This window comes from Cryptosporidium ubiquitum (assembly GCF_001865345.1).
Source record: "Cryptosporidium ubiquitum isolate 39726 chromosome Unknown contig_3, whole genome shotgun sequence".
NCBI lineage: Eukaryota > Apicomplexa > Conoidasida > Eucoccidiorida > Cryptosporidiidae > Cryptosporidium > Cryptosporidium ubiquitum.
This window is the reverse complement of record NW_021639817.1, coordinates 650028-671831: the sequence shown is the minus strand read 5'-3', so window position 1 is coordinate 671831 and position 21804 is coordinate 650028. Positions and strand designations below refer to the sequence as shown.

Sequence of the window (21804 nt, the reverse complement as noted above, 5' to 3'; positions counted from 1 at the left end):
TATATTATAACAAATGATATTATTATTATACCTGCCAAAAAATGATTTTTTTTTTCACTATTAATTAATTTCCTCTTTTTCTCCTTATATCTTTTTTCAATTAAACATATTTTTTTATATTTTCATTAATTTTAGTTTTTTTTTTATTTTAAATACGGAAATGGTGCAAACCATATTTTCTGTTATTTGCATGCATGCATGCATGCATGCAATATTATATTTATGGTTAAGTAGAAATAAACCCCCCAAAAATAAATAAATTTTCTATTTTATATAATTAAGATTTATTATTTAATACACGAATTGGGCTATTAAATCTTTTTGAATGCTTTGGTGAAAAGTGATATAATTGTAATCCATAATCTTGGAATCTATGTATTGCATAATCACCAATTAATGACAAGATCCTTTTAAAATCTCTCTTTGGAATTGATAATAAAACTGTCTTCTTTCCTCTAGATATCACATTTGAAGTTCTCTCATCAAAACCTTTAATTATTGCCCACTCACCAAAATATCTACTTCTTCCTACAATATAATCATTTAATTCTTCCATATCACCCATTGGAACCCCTTCTATCACTACTTCACCATCTGCAACAACATAGAATTTTAAGTTTTCTATATCACAAGGACCCATTTCCAAAATTGTTTCATCATTAATAAATATCTCAATTCTAAGACAACATGCAAATTTCTCTAAAACTTTGATTGGCCAATCACGTATATTTGGAGTATTTAATAAAACTAAATAAATATTTTTGATCTTTTCCACTCTATTATTTATCATTTCAATTATCTGATCTATATCATTACGAGATAATAAATAAACTATTGAATCTTTTTTTGCTACTAATGATACTTCTGAAGCTTGTTTTAATGAATAATATTCTTTCCAACCAAATAATTTTAAATCATCTTTTTCACCATCAGCAGAAATTTCTTCTAATTGTGAATCATAACCAAAAAATCCTGTTTGCATTACTGATAATTCTCCTTTATATAATATTACCATTGCTGCATTTGGATCTCCTTGATTTATAAATTTTGATCCTTTTTTTATTTGTTTTCTTTCTAATAAAGATATTAACCAAATACGTTGATTACTATTTAATACTGCTAATGGTTCCATATTATCTATATTAGATAATATTTTTATATTCTCTTTATTATCTAAAATTTTTAATTCTTTTTCTTTTTTACAACTAACATCTTCATATTTTGTTGTTAATTTCTTATAATCTAAAACACCACCATTATCACATAATTTTGATACTGATCCTCCTCCTCTTCCAAAATAATCTTGTGCCATACTAAATAATCCATATCCTGATTCTTGTTCATGTGCTTCTTTTTTAGTTATCTCACCTGATACTAATTTTGATAATGTTGTTAAAGATATTGTTTTTGTTTTTAAAACATCAATTTGTTTTAAAAATAACTCTGTAGCTTCTGGACGTGTAAACCCTGCTCTTCCTCCTATTACTATAAATGTATCAGTTGATACACTTCCTCCTGGTACTACACCTCCAACTGTTGTAAATGTATTAAAAACACTTCCATCTATTTCTACCAATCTTCTATTAAAATCTTTCATTGATAAATCTGAAATTTTCTCAAAATTCCTATAAAAAGTACCAATATATAGACGATTATCTAATGGAGAACAAAAATTCATAAATATTGATGTTATATCTGTAAATGTTGCTTTAATATGTAATACCTCAGAAACATATTCAGCAAATGCATCTGTATCTACCCAATTTCCAATAAATAATTTATCATATTTAGGCCATTTTATTATTAAATCTTTACTTGGTTGACTATCTTCATCAAATAATGTTACTGGTGGAACATTCTTCATTTTTTCTTTATTCTCTTTTGATACACAATTTTTATACATATAATTAAAACAATCTCCCAAACTTATATGTTTTCTTAATATTCTTGATTGTATATCTGCTTTTAAATATTCTAATGCAATTTTCTTTTCATTTTCTAATAATTCATCATTTTGATTATTATTACTACTTCTACTAGTATTTTCATTCATAGAATCTTCATTATTATCATTTTCATCATTATTAATATCATCATTATCTTTTTTCTCTTCTTTATTATCTTTTAAACTTTTTACTCTTGATTTTACTTCTCCTTCAGACTTTGGAATTAATTTTAAATCAGGATATCTTAATTTTTCTTGAATTGGAATAGGATTTTTCTTTTCTAATTTTTCATCCATTTTAATCAATTCTTTTTTTATTTCATCATTTAAAACCATATTTATAATCTCATCAGATATTGTAATAATAATTACTGATTCACATTCTGAATCACAATAACAACTATATGGATATTTCATTCTATTAATTAAATATTTATCACCAATACTTGTTCCTGTTGATTTTTTTCTATACTTTTCTGGCATCTTTGTTAAATCTCCATCAACTATTAAAGAAACTGATCCTTCAAATACTAATATAAAGCTTTTTGCTAATTCTCCTTGTTTAAATATACATGTCTTTGATGGGTATCTTGTAAATATTGCATTATCATATAAATTTTTTTGGTTTTTTGAATCTAATTTACTAAAAATCTTATCTTGTTTAAAATAATCATCTATTGCTAAAAACCCATCTTTTAATTCTTCAATTCTATTTTTTACTTTAATTTCCCATATTTTTGGACTTAATTTCCATAATACTGTTTCCTCATTAGTTCTTAAAAATTGTTTACTTGGTGTTGATTTAAACATATCAATTCCTATAATATCACCTACTTTAAATGTTTCTAATATATTTTCACCATACCATAAAGATTCAATGGAATCTACAGCTCCAGAAACTATTACTGAAAGTGAATAACCTTTTTCATCTTTAGCAATAACTTGACTTGATGCTGATAATTGTTCTCTCATAAAGAAATTCTCTACAATGTGTATTAATTCCTCTTTTCCTATTCCTTTAAAATCTTTAATTTTATCAGATGCTAATGCTTGTATTACGATATTTAATTCAGATTTTCTTTTATCTTCATTAATTAATATTTTTCTCTGTGGTACAACTCTCCAAATTGCCCACTGAGAATTTCTATTTAACTCATCTTCATATACCTCTTTTGCTGTAATATGACCCTGTAAACATTGTATTACATCTTGTACTTCAACATATGCACCTTCTATATTTCCTGTCATTTCCTTAAATAATGTCTTCAATGCAGACTTAGTAAATCCAGAATCAGTACAAACTTGAATAAATTCTTGTTCAGTTATAGTTTCATGGTCAAACAAATTCTTTTTCTTAAAGGCCTCATCTACTGTACCATATATCTCCTTCAAGTAATTACCTATGATTTCTGGATCAGGATTTTTCACATTTTCTAACTTATGCAAATATGAATACATAGAACCAATATTCAGAGAACCTTGAGTTTTTGTTAATTTCCCATAAAACTCTTTGCTTTCTGAAAAACTTAGAAATATATTTAACTTTTCGATAAAATCTCCAAACTCGGATAAAGTTGCATTCTTGTCTATTTTCCCCCCACACATTTCTTTATATGCAGCTCCTCCTGTTTTATAAACCTCTTTTATCCTACTCCTCAACCTATCATCCAATGGTAGACTCTCTGTATCAGGGTCCAAATTCATTAATATTGCTCTTTTTGTTGGATCCTTCTCAATAACACTATCTTTCTGAGTCTTTGGGTCAAATTCATTAATACTACTACTAGATGACAAATTTCTATTTAATTTCATTTCATTCTCAGAGCCTGATAATCCTTGTTTTTTTTTTGATTTTGGTGTTGATAATTCAGATCTTGGTCCAGATTCAAAATCAGATCTTGATCTTGATCTTGATCCTGATCTAAGTTTTGACTCAGATCTTGATTCTGATCTTGATTCTGATCTTGATTCTGAACTTGACTCTGAACTTGATTCTGACTCTGAATTTGATTCTGATTCTATACTATGCTCTGAATTTGATACAGATACTGACCTATTTTTTGATTCAGATCTCGATTTCTCTTTTGACTTTGATCCTGAACCTATTTTTGACCCCATTTCTGAATCTGATGATTCACTTGTTATAGATTTTGATCTAATGATTGAGTTTCTAACGCTATTGGAAGAATTTAATTTTGATAATTTTCTACTTCTACTTGTACTCATTTTTGTTTCTGATAAATTTTCTCTCGAAGAAATTGATGAAGAATTTATTGATTCATTTTTTGAAGAGGATGATGATGAAGTTAAAGAACGTGTTGATCTTGATTTTGCTGATGAGGCTGAAGATGATGATAATATAGATGTAATTGATGGACTCTTCTTGTTCAATTCTTCTTCTTTTCTTATTCTCTCTCTTTCTTTTTCTCTTTCTCTTTCTCTTTCTCTTTCTTCCTCTTCTTCTTTCTCTTTTCTTATTCTCTCTCTTTCTTTTTCCCTTTCTCTCTCTTCCTCTTCTTCTTTTTCTTTTCTTATTCTCTCTCTTTCTTTTTCCCTTTCTCTCTCTTTTTCTTCTTTCTCTTTTCTTATTCTCTCTCTTTCCTTTTCTTCTTCTTCTTTCTCTTTTTTTATTCTTTCCCTTTCCTTTTCTTCTTCTTCTTTTCTTATTCTCTCTTTTTCTTTTTCTCTCTCTTCCTCCTCTCTCTCCTTTTCTTTTCTAGCTATTTCCTTATCTACAGTCATATCCTCGTTCATACTGTTTTGTTTTTCTTTCTCATTAGATAAATCTTCCAATCCTAGTTTTTTCCGAATATTCATGATCTTTTCTATTAGCTTTTCTGAAGTATTAAAAATACCGATTCCTCCAGAACTCATATAGTTTTTCCAAATATATTCCATACTTGATTCACTTAATAAAAGCTGATCTTGACCAAACTTTAAGAAAGTTCCCTTACTCAGAAAAGTATCCTTAAATGTTGAAACTAATACAGGAATCTCACAACCTTCATATATCTCATCTAACAACTTAACAAAATCTTCCAAAGTCGGATCAGGATTCTCATATAATGGATGTACGTTTTTGTATAGTGATAATCTTGTAATTGAGCCATTCTGACTTTTTAACTCATCAAACAATTTTGTATGTTCTGAATTCCCCCCTGGAATCTTATTATCTTTTAAAAACGCGATAAAGTTTTCCTGTGATATATCTCCATTTGAATTTGGTTTCATTTCATGATATAATTCATTTAAATTGTTAAAACTTTTTAAAATCTTCTTTTTAAACATTGAAAAGTATAGAGAGAATTTGACACTAACTTTCTCATGTGGTGAATCCTGCTCCTTTACTGTTGATTTTACAACATTTGGAATAATTGTTGTCTTCTTTGGAGGTATTGGAGCTTCCATCTTTTTCTTAACTGGTGATAAAAATGATAAATTCTGTTTTTTTGGAACTATTTCCTCATTTTCTTTAATTGAATCAATCTTTATTATCTCCATTTTTGGACTATTTTGCTCACTTTTTTCTAATATCATATTGGTCTTTTCTTCCAATTGCTTCAAATGATCATTTAAAGAATCTATCTTGTCTTCAATTTCAATCTGACTATTTTCAATAGTTGCTTCCAAAGTATCTTGTACTTGTTTAACCACTACTTTTGCTATTTCTTTCATATCGATACCTATCTTCTTTGGAGACGTTCGCTTTACTGGACTTCTACCTCTACTTTGCATCATCCTCTTTGGAGATTTGACCTTAATTTCTGGCATTGCTAATGGTGGTGCAAACATCATACTAGTTTCAAAATTCTTTTGCAATACATTTTCATTATCTACCATATTTTCTGGTAAATCTTCTCCATCTACAGGAATTGGTTTTATGTTCTTTAAAGAATTCTCTAGTAACTTCTTTCTTATTCTCAAATCAGGAGCCAAATTATTCACCATTTTCTGCATTTTCCAGTCATTATACTCTTTTGGTAGGTCAATCTGATCGTCCCCTGGCATTATTCCACTTGACAACCATGTTTCTATTACTTCATTTCTCTTTTCATTTCCATTTAGAATAGCATTTTTATCATTACCAGTTTGGCTAAGTTTCCTAGCTTGCCTATCTAATATATCCTTAGAAGCTGGAACTACGCCTGAACGCTGAATCAGCTGTCTCGCTCGTCTTTCTGCATCCTGATTCAAATATATTTCCATTGCTCCCAACTCCTCACCTTCTCCTAAACCCCTGAAATTTTTCTTCTCATCTTTATTATCCTTCTGAACTTCATCGTCTTTAATTGGTCTTAAAATCATTGCATCAGTAATTCTTCTATTTCTTATTTCCTTCATTTTCTCAAATACATGACCACTCACTACTTGATCTTCTAACCATCCTGATAACTTCTCAATCCTTTCTCTGTACACATTATATCTTATACCTAAGTTGAATGAAATAATTAATTAGTTATATTTGTTAATCAGTTTAAATTAAATAATTTTCTACAACTTACCATCTTCAGTGGAAGATATTGAATATGATGAAGTTAATGTGCCTGTAGCAAAAACTGAGTTTCTATTTTTCATTGATTGAACCTGAAAAAAAGTAAAAGTTAAACAAAAAATTAATGTTAATAAGAAAATTATTATTAGAGCATGGGGTTTTCAATTTTATGTTTATAAAGCAAAACCAGAAATTTAATATGAAATCAATTTTGTTAAATAATGATTTCAAACCTTTCTGCTTTTTAGGGAAACAACCACTGCAAGCATTGATTAATTAATCAAATTCAAGGCTCATACATCTCTTAGAATATGACTATGAATGAGTTTTTGATGTTTTAGAATGATTATCATTAGATGAGGCAGATTTGTGGCTTCTATGAGTTAAAGGTCGGCTTTGGCTATGAGAACGATGACTGTTGTGATGACTTCTATGAGTAACACTTCCTTCTTCAAGATCTTGAATTTCATAAGAACTTTTGTCTTTTTCTTTAGAAACACTACTCGTCTTTCCATTAACCTCACATTCGGTTGCTCCCTGATTCTCCTCTGGATGATCGTCACCATCTTTTGATTCGTAAATCTTATCTAACTTGACATTCAATATTCCTTCGTTGTTAACAGAAAACAAATTATTATCATTTCGAGCTTTTGAAAATGATCTTATTAAGCCTCCAGTTAAGTCCTGAGCGGACATTTTTGGTGGAGGTAAAATATTTTTCATTATTTCTTTGCTTGCAGTATCATGATTGATTGCCCCTTCCATATATATATATGAATGATTACGTACCCTTAAAGATGCAACTTCATTTTCTAATTCTATAATTCTTTTATTACATGTTTCTAGTCTCTTTGTATCAGCTTCAATTCTTTGTTTTGCCAACCTTAGTAACTTTAAGCTTTCTCTGTCAGCTTTTCTATAGCCAGGAGCCTCTACAATACCTCCAGCACCTATATTATTGGTTTGGTCTAAAAAATTAATTTGGATATTATTTATTTGATTTTTAACTTAAGAAATAAATATTTAAACTTACCTGAAGAGCTTATACTCCTAAATATCTCACAGCCATTTGACTGCTTTATAATGGACCCGAGTTCATACATATACTGCCTTAGCTATAAAATATGCATGTTATTTGCAAATGCATGCAATTATTATAATGTGGGGAAAACATGCAATAATTTAGAACACAGTTTGTAATTAAGGATTGAATTTTTAAGAGAAACTTACCTCACTGACAATTGTGTGCATGTTGCTTTGCCATGATCTTGATAATTGAGTTTCGAAAGCTAACCTTCTTTCGAGTTGCTGGTTTACATCCAATGCAAAACCCAACTTGCGATGCAGTGTTAAAATTTGGTTCTTTTCATCACAACCTTCTAAAGGAACATTAAATCTTTCTGCCAGGACGTGATCCACTTTGATAATTGCTTCGATCTCAGCGAGCCTATCAACAAGCGAAATATTTTGAACGGCAATTTCGTCTCTTTCGTTTGTTAAGGTAGCCAATCTATGTTCCCAAATATGTTTTTCATAAGTTTCTAATTTATAAGAAACCGCTTCTAGAATCTCGTTAAGAATATATTCACATTGACAGAGTCTTGTTCCAGATTCTTCAGAGCTAATGAAATAACTTTTATCTTGTTCTTCTGGGGGAATTAAGCTAGGATCCCTATTTTGCATTGCAACTCTTAGTCTAGTATTTGAACGAATTAAACGCTCCATTTCCCTCTTAAGTCGGCAATTCTCTTCATTTAATTTTTCAAATGCCTCAGCAATCTCTGCCGTTGTTGCTTTCTCTGGTATTTCTACTCCATTTCTACTCTTACTCACAGCTCTGTCCAACTTAGATACTAAATTTGCATTATCATTCTTTAAAATATTATTTTCATATCTCAACTGAGCTGCACTATTCTGCAAATGTGACATATAGCCTATATAGTCATTCTTTTCTGAGCCATTTAAATCTATTAATTGACTCCCTTGGGAATCCTTATTATTATCATTTAAAGAAGCCATCCTTGCTAACTACTTTTTTTATTCAAATACACTCTTCCGTGATATTCCCACAAGATTTCATGTATTACTTTTTAAAAAAATAACCCAATTCTTATATTTCTTTATTATATTATAAATTTTAATTCAAATCACACTTTAGACCATTAATGACATGTACATGTCGTGTAAAACCATATAATATGGCGCCACATTTTGGCGGGCGTTTAATCATAATTTGACAAGATAATTTTGAAAAGACCAAGGCGAAGAAATAGTTTTCATTCATCAAGTTATAAAGTGTCAAATTTGAAATTTTTAGAAATTGCAAGTTAATTAAAAGATGAAAAAACAAAAGTTAGATTCAGGAGCTGTTGATGTTTCAAATAAAGGGTAATTTTTTATTAAGTTCGGTATACTTTATTGTTGCAATGCAGTAATAAATATGACTGAATTTCTAGTTTACGATGGTAATCACGTTAATTTCAATCCTTTTGTTATTTTTAAACATTATTTTAGGGGTGAAATAGACGTTAGTGAAAAACGGGAATTGCTTTCAAAGTTAGAAGAAGGTAAGTTTTTTAATGTTTTATCGAATAATATTTAATTAAAATTATTTAAGTGGATACCAAATTAATGGAACTAGACAATGAGTGTGCCAAAGAACAAATGATTATTCAAAGGCAATTTGATCAAAAAAAGAAACCTATTTTTGATGAAAGAAGAGCTATAATTGAAAAAATACCTAAATTTTGGGCTGACACTATTTCAAAACATCCAGTGTTCCAAGAAAATATGCATCCTGAAGATTTTGATGTTCTTGAACACCTTAAGGATATAGAGTTAGAAGACAATCTAGATAATGAAGGGTCTTATAAAATTAAATTGGTCTTCGATGAAGCAGTCTCAGAATTTATGGAGCCAAATGTCTTAGTTAAACATATTATTTTTAAAGATAACGAGGAGATTGTAAATGAGGTAACCAAGATTAATTGGAAGAAAGAGTCTCCAAGGTCAATCATTGAAAAAAAATTCATCGATGGTGAAGAGAATGAAGAGGAGTACAAGAACAACATTTTGTCATTCTTTGATTTCTTCTCAGAAGATATCTCTGGTGATAATATTGATATTGGAGAAATTATACGTAGAGATATTTATCACGCCCCTCTACTATATTATTGTGAATATGATTCTATCTCAAATGAATAGATTAATTTCAGGAAAATGGATTCAATAGTAAATTACCTAAAATCCTATTTAATAAAATATTTTCTTTAATTGTGTTCCTATATACTTTTATCTCCTTTTATAATCTAATTATTATCTCACTTATTTTTTTTCTAGCCTAGTTGGCGCCAAATTCAACTAATGTCAAAAAGTAATAATTTCTAAAACTAAGATTTTATTATAATTAGTTAAATTTGCATTGGCCAGATTACAATAATCATCTGTCATTATGCTGGAACAATCTAAGACTGTTTTGAATGATGGTTTAATGACCAAATTCAAGGCATGCCGTGTGTTCAAAGATGCCATTACACCTATTTCAAATATGGATTGGAGTGAAGATGGTGATTCCTTACTAATTTGTGAAAGTGATACATTGAGAGTATACACTATTTCATCTGGAGATATCTTCAGAATTCATCACTCTAGGAAGAATAGTATGGATGCAATCAAATTTGCACATAGTAACAAACAATGCCTTGTAGCATCTAACAAAACAGATGGTGATGCTACTATCAGGTTATGGGATATTCAAGAAAATAGATATATTAGGGCTACTAAACTCTCATCGAGGTAAGTTTACTTATTTAATATATTCTTTTTTTATTCACTAAAATCATTTTTCCAATCTACTTTTTTTTAAATTATTATATCTAGTGTTGTACCATACAATGGCATTTCCGTGCATCCAAACAAAGATCTATTTATTGTTTCAACAAATGACTCGAAGGTCTCTATATATAATTTTAAACTGGAAGCTCCATTAGCTGTTCAGTCTACTAAAAATAAGACTCCCATTTCAGCTTTTGATCCCGAGGGACGAACTTTTGCTGTTGCAACTGACGACCATATAATCACTTTGTATGATTGCAAAACCTATTCTCCTTTTGATACCTTTAATCTCTCAAATTATATTGGAAAGAAGAATTACATAGATCATATTACTTTTAGTCCTGACGGACGGCTCATATTGGTCAAAACTAATTTAGGAAAAATCTTCACTATTAGCTCTTTCAGAGGGGAGCTTTTTCAAGAATATAAAGTTGTCAATAAATCCCCAAGTAAGTTTTTTATTTAATAACGGAAAGAATATTTTCCCTTAATTGCATGATTGTATACTAATAATTATTTCTCTATCTGTACAGATCATATAATAAAATCTGAAACTAGACCAGTATTTTCCAGTGACTCCCAATACATAATCCATGGTTTGCAAGACTCTACTATTTCAATTTGGTCAACTACTACTGCAAATCATATAGTTAATCTAACTGGGCATGTTGGGCAACCAAAGTGTATTTCTTTCAATCCTAAAAAGGCTTTTTTTGCCTCAGGTATGTTTATTTAAAATATTTTATTTATATAAATACCGGTTATTTTTAGCATGCATTAATGTAATTTGGTGGAAGCTTAATATTGAAATATAATCATATTTCAAAAATCTAGTAAAATTATATAAAGGAAACTGATTTTAATTCAAATTTTTATTTATTTAAACTCTTTATTTCATTTTTTTTCCCCATTATATTCGTTTATTAACACTTCTATCACATATTAATAATTGTTATTCAATTACGTGTGAAAATTATTTTTTTATTTTTTATTCAAGAGACTAAAAAATTAGTACTAACATAATAGCACACCTAAATTAACTAAACATGAATGTTCTAAAATATGGCAAAAAAAACCAAAATAGAGAGGATTAATCATTATTTATGTAAAATATGAGTTTTTTTCCAATATAATTTGCATAAATATTAAATAATTTTAATACCTATGGACATTACAATTGGCTCCACATTACTGTGGGGAAATCAATTTGAAAATTGAAGAAAAAGTAAAAATTAGTAAATGGGGATTTTTCAAACTAAGAAGTTAATATAGACAATAAAAAATGAACAGTATAATAGATGTTAACTTTAAAACACAAATTTTCTGTTCAATTGTTGCAAAACAGACTATTACAGAGCCAAAGCTTGGGATTTCTCTTTTTGATGTAAATAATGGATCAATATCAGTAGCGAATATAGAAGACAATGAACAGCTTTCTGAATTAGAGTCTCTGCTTGTAAGAACTCAGCCAAGTAATGTAGTATATGCAGTTCAAAACGATTGTTTAAGCTTAAAACGCTTACGCAATATTTTGGACATGAGCAATAATTGGACTTCTGAAGAAATTGGGTTTCCAAAACCATCTAGTGTGGAAAATTTTGAAGATATTATTTCTCCTCTATTAAGAAGAACTAGTAAAAGTTATGGAAAGGAACTAGAAAGTGAATTAATTAGGCAGTCACTACTTAACCTAATAAGGCACTTTCAGTTAGTCCAGTCTAAAGAAAATAACTCTCAATGCGAAATTAAATTTTTAGTAACCAAAAGTTTTATGAGAATGGACACTGCTTGTTTACAATCATTAAGGATTTTTCCAAGTAAGGGAGAAAGTAATAAGTCATCCACAAATTTATTTGGATTATTGAACAAAACAAGAACTAAAGTGGGTGCAAGGAGGCTTGAACAATGGCTGAGACAACCTCTTATTGATGAAAAACAAATTAATTCACGTCAAGATGTTGTGGAGTTCTTTTGTAAAAATGATTTTTTACGTCAAAAGCTTTATGGTATTCATATGCGTAAAGTCTGTGATTTGGACCAAATAGCTGTTCGATTTAGAACATTTGCTTCCTTGGTGGCTTCTGAAAGTTCAAAGTCTGAAAGAGAGCCAAAGTTTGGCCTGGAGGATATGGTAAAGCTTTACGATAGTGTAATGCAATCAGGTAATATTTTTTCTGATATAAAGGATGCATTAGAAGAAAATAAGAACTCAGGATCTTCTTCGAATTTCATTCAGTCAGTATATGATTTGATTCTTGCACCATTGGAATCAACATTAAACAGATTCAAAGACTACGTTCGACTAGTTGAGAAAACTATTGACCTAGAAGAAGCAGAAAAAGGTAACTATTTAATTATTCCTTACTTTACTCCAGAACTTGAGAAACTTTCAGATGAGAAAAATAGGATACAACGCAAAATTGAAGCTCATAGGAAAGATTTGGATTCATATCTCTGTGAAGAACGTGGTTATAATGAAGGATCTAGAGAAGCCGTTAGGGTTATTAGAGGAGAAGGCGTTGATACTACTCTTTGCTTTAGAGTAACTAGAAAAGACATAGAATATTTCCAAGATAAGAAACGATTTAGGCAAGTCAGAATCAACAAGAATGATTATATTTTTAGGACAAAAGAACTTATTGAACTTTCAGATCTTGAAGAAAGAGTTATAAAAGATTACAACATTGAGCAAGAGCAAGTTCTCATTAAGGCTTTGTCTGTAGCATCTACTTATTGGTCTTTGGTTTCACGTCTTTCTGGTATTTTGGGGTCAATTGATGTACTTTTAAGCTTTTCAATGACATCTTTATGCGCCCAAATTCCATTTGTGAGACCTAAAATGGTTAGTGGGGAATGCAATTTAGCTTCTGATATGGAAATGTCAGAAGATGGATCCACTAATTGTAATTGCAGATTCTACTGTAAAGAGCTTCGCCACCCATTGATTGAAGCTCAAGGAACAGTTTCAACAACTGGCCAGTTTGTTGCAAATAATGTTGATCTTCATCGCCATGGAAATTTGTTAAGTATTATTACTGGGCCAAATATGGGTGGAAAATCAACTTATATTCGTCAAATTGCCATATGTTCTTTGTTAGCTCAAATTGGGTGTTATGTTCCTGCAAAGGAAGCACAAGTACCGATAATGGACCAATTAATGTGCAGAGTTGGCGCCTCTGATGCACAAATACTCGGAATTTCAACTTTCTTTGCCGAGATGATTGAGGCATCAGCTATTCTTAGGAGTGCAACTGAACGAACTTTGGTTATAGTCGATGAACTGGGGCGTGGTACATCAACTTTTGATGGATTTGGGCTTGCATGGTCTATTGCAAATTATCTAGTTTGCCAGAAAAAATGCTACACTCTTTTTGCTACACACTTTCATGAACTCAGCTCACTTGCGTCTAGTACTCCAAACGTAACAAACTTAAGAGTAACTGCATCTACATCAAAGGCTTTATCCGTTTCAAAACCAGGAAGTGGAGTTCTCAAGTTCTTATACAAGGTTGAAAAAGGATTCACAGACAAATCTTTGGGAGTTGATGTTGCAGAACTTTCTGGGCTCCCATCAGAAACAGTAAAAAGATCAAGAGAAAAAGCTGAAGAGCTAACTTTGGTTGAGCAAGTCTATGTGAATCCACAAAGCTGCCAAAACAAAAAGAGGCTTCAGTTAACTAATGTTGCTTCCAAGCTAAAATCAAGTCTTGAGACTGTCTTAAATTCTGCAGAAACTTGCTCTGATTCTAATATGTTCAAAGAAGCCTCGTTGAATTCAATTCAGAATCTCAGGGAAATACTTAATCTAAGTGTTATTTTGTGTTAGATTTGTACTCAACTATATTAATTCTGAAAATTAATTTATTTTTATTTTGAGGATTCTCATTTTGTTAAATTGAATAAGGTAATTTTTTTCTGAAGCTAAATGTTTAAAAGTTTTTGCAATAACTTCTTATTGGATTGAGTAAAACTATAGACTTAAATATAGAATTCGAAAAAATAAAAGAGTGGAAATAGAGTATTTAGGGAACAAATCTATATAAAAAAAAAATAAGTCATTGAATGATTAAATATTAATTTCAAAAAGTTCATCTCTCTTTTCCAATATTTCCCCCTGATATTTTGAATTTGGTTCAACTTTAAAACCGTGCTCTACTACAGAGTAAGAAATTTTGCAAGTGTCTGAAATCTCGGAATTATCACCAATAACAGAGTTCTGAATTGTACACTTGGACCCTATTTTCACATTATTAAGAATAACACAGTTAACAATCTTAGAACCGTCACCTATTTCAACGTTTGACCCGATTACACATCTTCTTAACTGCACATTTTTACCAATAATACTGTTTTGACCTATAATGACTTCTTTCCCAACACTTGCACCCGCCTGTTCTTCAATGAGCCATGTGGGGAAATGTGTAGGAGAAGTTCCCGCCAGATTGCATTCATGTAAAGACAAGATCGTGTTTACTCTTGCAGAATTTTGAGGGGATTTTTGTAGGAAATATGATACTGAAGTCCCTTCAATTTTAGGAGGAAGATGAATTTTGGTGAATTTAATAGGTAAATCATTTGAGATTGAGGTTATTTCTTCGTCTAGAAAATGGTTGCAATCAAATTTGGACCTACCCCAAAGCTCAGAGCCAGGTACATGTTGATTTTTTGCAAGAAATGGTAAAAGCTCCAGTCTGATAGATTCAATCCCATCTTCTGGGTATTTGATTGTGGGTATTTTTCGTGAACCGGATGCTATTTCAAGGATTTTGAAAATTGAGGATTTGAATAGATAAACATGTAAATCTATCAAGTCAGTACGTAGTGAAACATTGGGATGCCAAAAGAGTTGAAGTTTGCTTAATTCGAAAGCTTCATTTTCTTGTCTGGCAGAATAAAAATCTCTTATAGATAGTATCACTTCTTCTTTTTCATCTAGAACAAAAATACTTTTATTTTTATCTTTCTGTAATTCAACAGAAATACCACCAATTAGATTTGCCTGAGCTTGATTGTTTGAATTAGTATTTTGTTTTCCGGTACTTTTAATATTGGACAAATCAGGATTTTCTGTCAGCAAGACAGTACAAACTGCTTGAGACAGACGATGCTTATTTGCCAGTTTGAGTAAATCTAGTGGCCCAATTACATCACAGGTTAAGACAAAGAAGTCTGAATCTCGCAGAAATTCCTTCCCATATTCTGATAGAATACTCCAAGTACCATATGACTCTATTGAACACTCATCTTCCTTTAATCCAATTATTTTAATATTTTGTTGATATGTTTCTTCGAATTCAAACCTTTTGATCACTTTTTCATTTGAAAACGTCTCAGAAATGTAATTTCTAATAGAATCTTCATATTCCTCCTCACAAAATACACATATATCTTTGATCCTATGTTGTATCAAATTAGATATAGAGTACCATATCATTGGCTTATTACATACTGGGATCATTGCCTTCGAAATATTCTTGGTTAGAGGCCCCAGCATTCTACCAGAACCACCTGCAAAAACTACACCCTTGAATTCATTGGAATATAAGAAACGTTCATTCGTGGATGTCATTTTATTAAGTCATATATCTAGCTGATTCACCTATTTTTAAATATAAATAAGCTAAAGAACAACTTGATTGAGTTTTTACTTTTTTCTGTATCATTTTTTGTCAATTTATATATTTCGGTACTTTGCCGCCAAAATCTCCTTATTTATCTAAACTAATTCTGATAAAAATGAAAAAGAAGTAAATTAATATTATAAAGTTCATAAACATAAGAAAAAGGCAAGGAATTTTCAGATGTTTAATCAAATATTTTAAATCTGAAAGATCGTATCTTACTAGTATTTTCAATACTTTATTAATTCATTTCTTTAGTTTTAAATTTTGTATTCTTTATGCACACAAAAGGCGGGAATTATACAAATTAGTAGGTTAAAAGAAATGTAGATAAACCAAAGCATGTGGGGTAGGAAAAAATAAAAATTCTTAAACAAAATAATAAGAGATTTAATCAATATATTTTGTATTAAACTAAAGAAAGAACACAAGGCATAAAGATAGTGCATTTTTAATTAGTGCCAGAAGAAATGCAGGATAGGGGAAAACTATCTTTCTTGGCATTAAAACCCAATGAGGAGCGTAGTAATTTGAATGCATCAATACTGGATGAGGTATGTTTGAAAATAGCATTGCTATTGCTATTAGTATTGTTAGCTTTGGAACATTGTTTTCCCTGTGCTAATGGTGCCCTAGGAATTTTTATAATTAACTTTACATTTTTCTTTTTTAGATATATGGTTTGTACAATGGATTTAAAGTCAAGGGAATATATATGGGTGAAAAAAGAAATAAAGGGCCTGGCTTGAATAAATTTACGGGTCAATACGAAGATGGCATAGACGGAGATGAAGATGAATTTGAGGATAATAATGAAGAACTAGGACTATATTCAATAAGTAGAGCATTGAATTTAAGAGTTTCTAAATTAGGGAGAAAAGCCACCGTAATGATAATTGGGAATGTTTCTGCAGGCAAAAGCACATTAATTAATTGGTTATTACAAGAAAATATTCAAAAGACAGGAATGGCTATAGAAACTTGTGGAATATCATTTGTGGTTTCAGGTAAACAAATTAATGAAATTGGTGGTGAGACAGCTTTAATGATTTTACCAGAACTTAGAGGAATTGTGGAGAGAAATCCAAGTTTACTTACAAGCTTAACTGTAAAGACTTTTCCTTCAAGTCAAGGGAGGTTGCAAAACATTAACTTTATTGACACTCCCGGATTGATAGATGGAGATTCAATATATTCTTTTGATGTAGATAATGTAATTAAAGATCTTGCACTATCTTTATGTGATTTAGTTTTGATATGCATTGATCCTTCAGGCCAGGCTTTGAGTAAAAGGCTCCTAAGTTTGGCAAAATATCTTGCAGAAAATAATCCCCAAAAGACAAACTTTCTATTAACAAAAATTGATGAAATTTCTACAGAGGAAGACAGAATTAAGGTAATGTGTCAAGTTACTCAAAATCTTAGCTCCAGTATTACAATCAAACACGGTTTTGATCTAATTCCAATTTATATTGCTGGCGCAAAGGATGGGACATACTTAACTTTAAAAACCCTTCAATCCTTGGGAGAAGTACTTTCCAATTCTGAAAATCAGAATACAAGTAATGTCAGAGTTAAGTCTAGTAAATCTCAGGCCTCTGATAAATCATCTCAAATAAGTAATAGTCTCCCCACTCTTAATAGAATCTTAGAGGTTGTCAACCAAATTGAAAGAGTCGTAGACAGGAAGGTCCAAGACAATATTGCAACATTATTGAATGACTGTCAGACTCTACTTGAATGCAATAAATGTCTTATATATAAGCAGACACAACTTGAGAAAAATATGGAAAATCTTTCCAGACAAAGAAATATCTACAAAAAATCTTCGGCATTTGTCCTGTTTCTAATGTTGATTATGGCTATCTTCCAGGTTTGTAATTATGCAGAATTCAACATTTTTTCTAATAATGAAGATATTAACTATAACAGTACGATCTCTCTTGATTTATCTCCAAAAAACCTTACTAGTGTTTGGCTTTTCCTTACAGCCTCGTTACTCGCTTCATTTCTACTTTACAGAAATGTGCAAAAAGAGCAACGAAAATATTCTCGCACAAGTCTCAAATCTTTAAAAAAATATTTCTCTGCCTTAAGTTCTATTAACTCTAAGGCAATTGACCTACATAATTCTTACATCAACCTTTAACCAAATATTATATAGTATATAATCATATAGAAATAGCGTAATTAGTCTCTCAAAATCAAAAATTCGTTCATTTTATTTTTTTGCTCTATCCATTTTTTTTTTGTAAATTATTGTCAAAGGCATGTAACACCGGCATACATATTCTCATTTGGCGCCAATATGATTATATTAAATTTAACCAGAGAAAATGGGAATTATTGAAAAAAAAAGAGATTTGAGTATGAATGTTATAATCAAATAAACACCTAATTTATAGAAATAGACTGTTGTTATAATTAAACAAGAAATTGTTTTTAAGCCTATAGATATTTTTTCTTTATTTAATTTTAATGTGGATGCAATCAAAGTAATAAACAAGAAATGCAAATAAATACAAGGGGATGTCTGAGAATTCGTTCATTCATTTTCATTTTGGTTATTTCTATCTGTGTTTTATCTTTGGATGCAGCGAAAAAGGTGATTGAAGATTATAATGATGATACAAACCAAAAGGACGAGAGTTTAGGTCTTAGTGGGAGCCAACAAACTGAAAGTAGCCAAGATGAATCCTTTGCACTTTTTGAAACATATACGAAATCCTTGAAGTTTGTGCTAGAGGGGATGTTTGGTCCAGAGTATGCTCAGACAATATCAAATACAAAGAATTCTGAAGGTTTGCCTTTGTGTAGAGAAAATGAACAAATGGTTAATAAAGGATGTAATGTAATGATTTACTCTTGCTCAAAGCATACAAATGGGAAGTTTTCGTGCTACTTTTACTATTGGAGTTTTTGCCAATGCTCCAGACCTTGGAAGCTCAAATTCTTAAACTACATTATACCTCCTTTATATGATTGTTATCCATCTGTGGCATCAGAAGAAGACTTTAATCTAGCTTTGGCCTTTCAAAACGAAGATAGGATTTTTTCTGAAAAAGTATTTTCAAAACTTTCAGAGGACTTAGAGATCCCAGTTGGTAAATGCAGTACCAACGTCATATTTATCATTTGGATACTTCTTGTAGCGTCGTTTTTCACCTGGATTATTTATCGAATATACAAATTTGGTTGTTATATTAAGAACCAAATTGCATTGTCAAACAGGAAAAGGAGGTAATAGTATAGACATAATATATAGAAATTTAATATAATGAATTCTTCCCTTAGTCTGAATGACTAGTATATTATATATATTCTAATAAAACTATATATTTAGTATATATAATTATTCAAATATAGGTAGGTGCTAGTCCCTCTATATTTCATTAATATTTTCGCCCTTAGCTATGCTAAGCTGAGAAACTGCATCTCCCTCATTACTTTTAATTTGCTTATTTAGAGAGATTTGCCTTTCATCAGCAAGAAGCACAAACAAAAGTCCTCCAATTATATTGTGTATCGCATAAATAGCCAAAACCCACTTCCATCTTTCGATTAATACGGAACCACCTAACTCACTTCCAATTACCTGAAGGTTTACCTCTGATCTATTCAAGATAAGACCTGTAAGAGAAACAGAAAATAATCCTGCAATTGTTCCAAATGTATTTCCAATTGCATAAACAACAGCTGGGAACTCTGGAGCAATATCAAATTGATAGACAGTTACTCCTCCTCCACTCATTGTATTAAAAATAAACATCAAAGAAATCACCATAATTGCGTAGGAGGCGGAAGTTAATCCCATATTATTTAGAAGAACCAATGCAAGCTGGCACCCTGCCCCAACAAACATACTCACAGATTGGAATAATTTCCTGACAATAATCGGCTTAATCGAAGAGGAAACAAGCTTATCAGCCAGGAAACCAAAGAATATGACAAAAAATGCCTGCAATACCCATGGTGGAGTTGTGTAGTACCCAAGATATGCTGAGTTAACTTTGCATACATCTGTGAAATATATAGGCATCCAAGTAACAAAACCAAACTGGGTCCATCCATGACAATATTGAGCGACAATTATAGCAAATATGCTTTTATTCAATAGAAGGACTTTTACAAAGTTAAATATTGGCCAATATCTGCTTTTCTTCTCTTGTAAATTCTCAATATTATATTCAATAGAAGAATCTCTCTTCTCGTCTTCATGCTTATTTAAACAATCAAGTCCAATAGAGAATGAACCAAGTAAATCAGTCTTTGCTTGATACTTGGGACTAATTTCAAATGATAATTTTTTCTTAAATTGAAAGTCCGGAAGCTGGATTTCTAAATCGTTTTTCTCCTTGGTATCATAAAACTCATAAATACTTGGTTTGTTAGTCCAACTTAGACTCTTAACATCCAAAAATAACCAGACAATTGACCAGAAGACTCCTATCAATCCAAATACATAGAATGGGCCTCTCCATCCCAGAGACAGTATCATAGGGGGGGTAACAAAGGCAGCAAATCCTCCACCAATGAAGGAGCTTGCGATTATAATGGAAATTACAGTTGAAGAGTACTTAGAAGGTATATGATGGCCAACAATGGAGTTTAATGCAGGAAAAGAAACTCCTTCTCCGACTCCAAGAAAAATTCTGCAAATAATGAAGCCAGTAATACCCATATATGAAAGAAACGAAGTAAATATCATGCAAAGACTCCAAAATGTTACTCCAAAGAATAATACACCTTTCCCACCTAATTTACTAGTGTCTGAAATATATCCACCTATAATTTGAGTCCAAATATAACCCCCGTAAAAAAGTCCGAGGATAAATCCCTGATCAGATTTGTTAAATCCAAACTCTTCGCTTATGCTTTTAATGCAAGAGGGCATAATTATTCTATCAGCATAACAAAGAAATATGGAGAACATAAGCATTGAAACCAGTGAAATACATGAGATGGCAGTTGCTTCTTGTTTGCTTTTTAAATCTAGAGGAGAGTTGCTACCATACTCAAAATTGGGCACATCCGAGAAATTTCTCCTATAATCGCACTCATCTTGCAAATCTTCTCTCTCCAAATCTTTTTTTTTTAAAACATAATTGTTACATGATGCAATAGGGGAAGTCTCGGAGTTGGAGCACTCAGTTGAAACAGTTGGATTTTCATCCAGCATATCAGTCGAGGGCATTGCTCCCTCCAATCTAGTTTCTGGAATCATCTTAATTTTTGACCTTTTATTTCAAAAAAAATTATACTTCAAATGACATATCTCCAATTTTATCTCTGAAGATTCTCTTATATATTCTATTTTTTACTCAAGATCCTTAGATTAAAAATTTTAATTTAGCACACAAAAATCCTTATTTATTTATATGTCATTTAACACAAATTCTAAACCTCGAATTTACGTGGAAAAAAATTCAGACAGTTTTGGCGGTAAATCACTTTATGATAACATAATTGTTGGAATAAAGCGGAAGCTGTGCATGGCGGAGAAAAACTCAAAGTAATAAAATGGAAATTTAAGGCAATAATTAAACTTTTAAGGCAAATTTGCTGGGCTGGGCAAAACCCTTAACTACTTTAGTAATTGAATTAATACTAGTCAAAATAAGCTAGTTGTTTGATTACAAGAATATGCATTTATAATCTTTTCGATATTTCTCGGTATCTCTCAACATCTCTCAATATTTTTAAACCATTCTACTATCTCCTATTCTTGACAATAATTCATTGTCAATCAAAAATTTTGTGTTGTCTTAGTAGCTATACAAGTAAAGAAGAATAGCATATTGGAGCAGGGAAAAAATGTAATAATGGGTGAGATGCCATTCCCAAGTAGCAAATGGCCAAATAGTTTGATTAATTAGTACTTAGGACGAATTGAGTCAGCATTGTGATATTTC

General features: G+C 30.7%; 9 protein-coding genes across 9 annotated transcripts; 5 read left to right on the top strand and 4 right to left on the bottom strand.

The window, feature by feature from the left end:
• Positions 1 to 277: 277 nt before the first annotated feature.
• Positions 278 to 6520, bottom strand: cubi_03627 (uncharacterized protein; the record flags this gene model as incomplete). The annotated part of the gene is made up of 2 exons (XM_029020641.1): positions 278 to 6375; positions 6448 to 6520. 2 exons carry the CDS (start codon positions 6518 to 6520, stop codon positions 278 to 280), a joined length of 6171 nt encoding a protein of 2056 aa, XP_028875085.1.
• A 232-nt stretch (positions 6521 to 6752) lies between these two features.
• On the bottom strand, positions 6753 to 8456 carry cubi_03626 (uncharacterized protein; the record flags this gene model as incomplete). The annotated part of the gene is made up of 3 exons (XM_029020640.1): positions 6753 to 7405; positions 7471 to 7510; positions 7668 to 8456. The coding sequence occupies 3 exons, from the start codon at positions 8454 to 8456 to the stop codon at positions 6753 to 6755; spliced, it is 1482 nt and encodes a 493-aa protein (XP_028875084.1).
• A 612-nt stretch (positions 8457 to 9068) lies between these two features.
• Positions 9069 to 9641, top strand: cubi_03625 (nucleosome assembly protein; the record flags this gene model as incomplete). Its single annotated transcript, XM_029020639.1, has 1 exon — positions 9069 to 9641. One exon carries the CDS (start codon positions 9069 to 9071, stop codon positions 9639 to 9641), a length of 573 nt encoding a protein of 190 aa, XP_028875083.1.
• A 247-nt stretch (positions 9642 to 9888) lies between these two features.
• On the top strand, positions 9889 to 11007 carry cubi_03624 (uncharacterized protein; the record flags this gene model as incomplete). Its single annotated transcript, XM_029020638.1, has 3 exons — positions 9889 to 10232; positions 10317 to 10720; positions 10805 to 11007. The coding sequence occupies 3 exons, from the start codon at positions 9889 to 9891 to the stop codon at positions 11005 to 11007; spliced, it is 951 nt and encodes a 316-aa protein (XP_028875082.1).
• Positions 11008 to 11553: 546 nt separating this feature from the next.
• On the top strand, positions 11554 to 14097 carry cubi_03623 (ABC ATPase; the record flags this gene model as incomplete). Its single annotated transcript, XM_029020637.1, has 1 exon — positions 11554 to 14097. The coding sequence occupies one exon, from the start codon at positions 11554 to 11556 to the stop codon at positions 14095 to 14097; it is 2544 nt and encodes an 847-aa protein (XP_028875081.1).
• Positions 14098 to 14337: 240 nt separating this feature from the next.
• On the bottom strand, positions 14338 to 15840 carry cubi_03622 (uncharacterized protein; the record flags this gene model as incomplete). Its single annotated transcript, XM_029020636.1, has 1 exon — positions 14338 to 15840. The coding sequence occupies one exon, from the start codon at positions 15838 to 15840 to the stop codon at positions 14338 to 14340; it is 1503 nt and encodes a 500-aa protein (XP_028875080.1).
• A 522-nt stretch (positions 15841 to 16362) lies between these two features.
• On the top strand, positions 16363 to 18041 carry cubi_03621 (uncharacterized protein; the record flags this gene model as incomplete). The annotated part of the gene is made up of 2 exons (XM_029020635.1): positions 16363 to 16446; positions 16566 to 18041. The coding sequence occupies 2 exons, from the start codon at positions 16363 to 16365 to the stop codon at positions 18039 to 18041; spliced, it is 1560 nt and encodes a 519-aa protein (XP_028875079.1).
• A 360-nt stretch (positions 18042 to 18401) lies between these two features.
• On the top strand, positions 18402 to 19136 carry cubi_03620 (uncharacterized protein; the record flags this gene model as incomplete). The annotated part of the gene is made up of 1 exon (XM_029020634.1): positions 18402 to 19136. The coding sequence occupies one exon, from the start codon at positions 18402 to 18404 to the stop codon at positions 19134 to 19136; it is 735 nt and encodes a 244-aa protein (XP_028875078.1).
• A 138-nt stretch (positions 19137 to 19274) lies between these two features.
• On the bottom strand, positions 19275 to 21116 carry cubi_03619 (Na-dependent inorganic phosphate cotransporter; the record flags this gene model as incomplete). Its single annotated transcript, XM_029020633.1, has 1 exon — positions 19275 to 21116. One exon carries the CDS (start codon positions 21114 to 21116, stop codon positions 19275 to 19277), a length of 1842 nt encoding a protein of 613 aa, XP_028875077.1.
• Between the last annotated feature and the right edge of the window lie 688 nt (positions 21117 to 21804).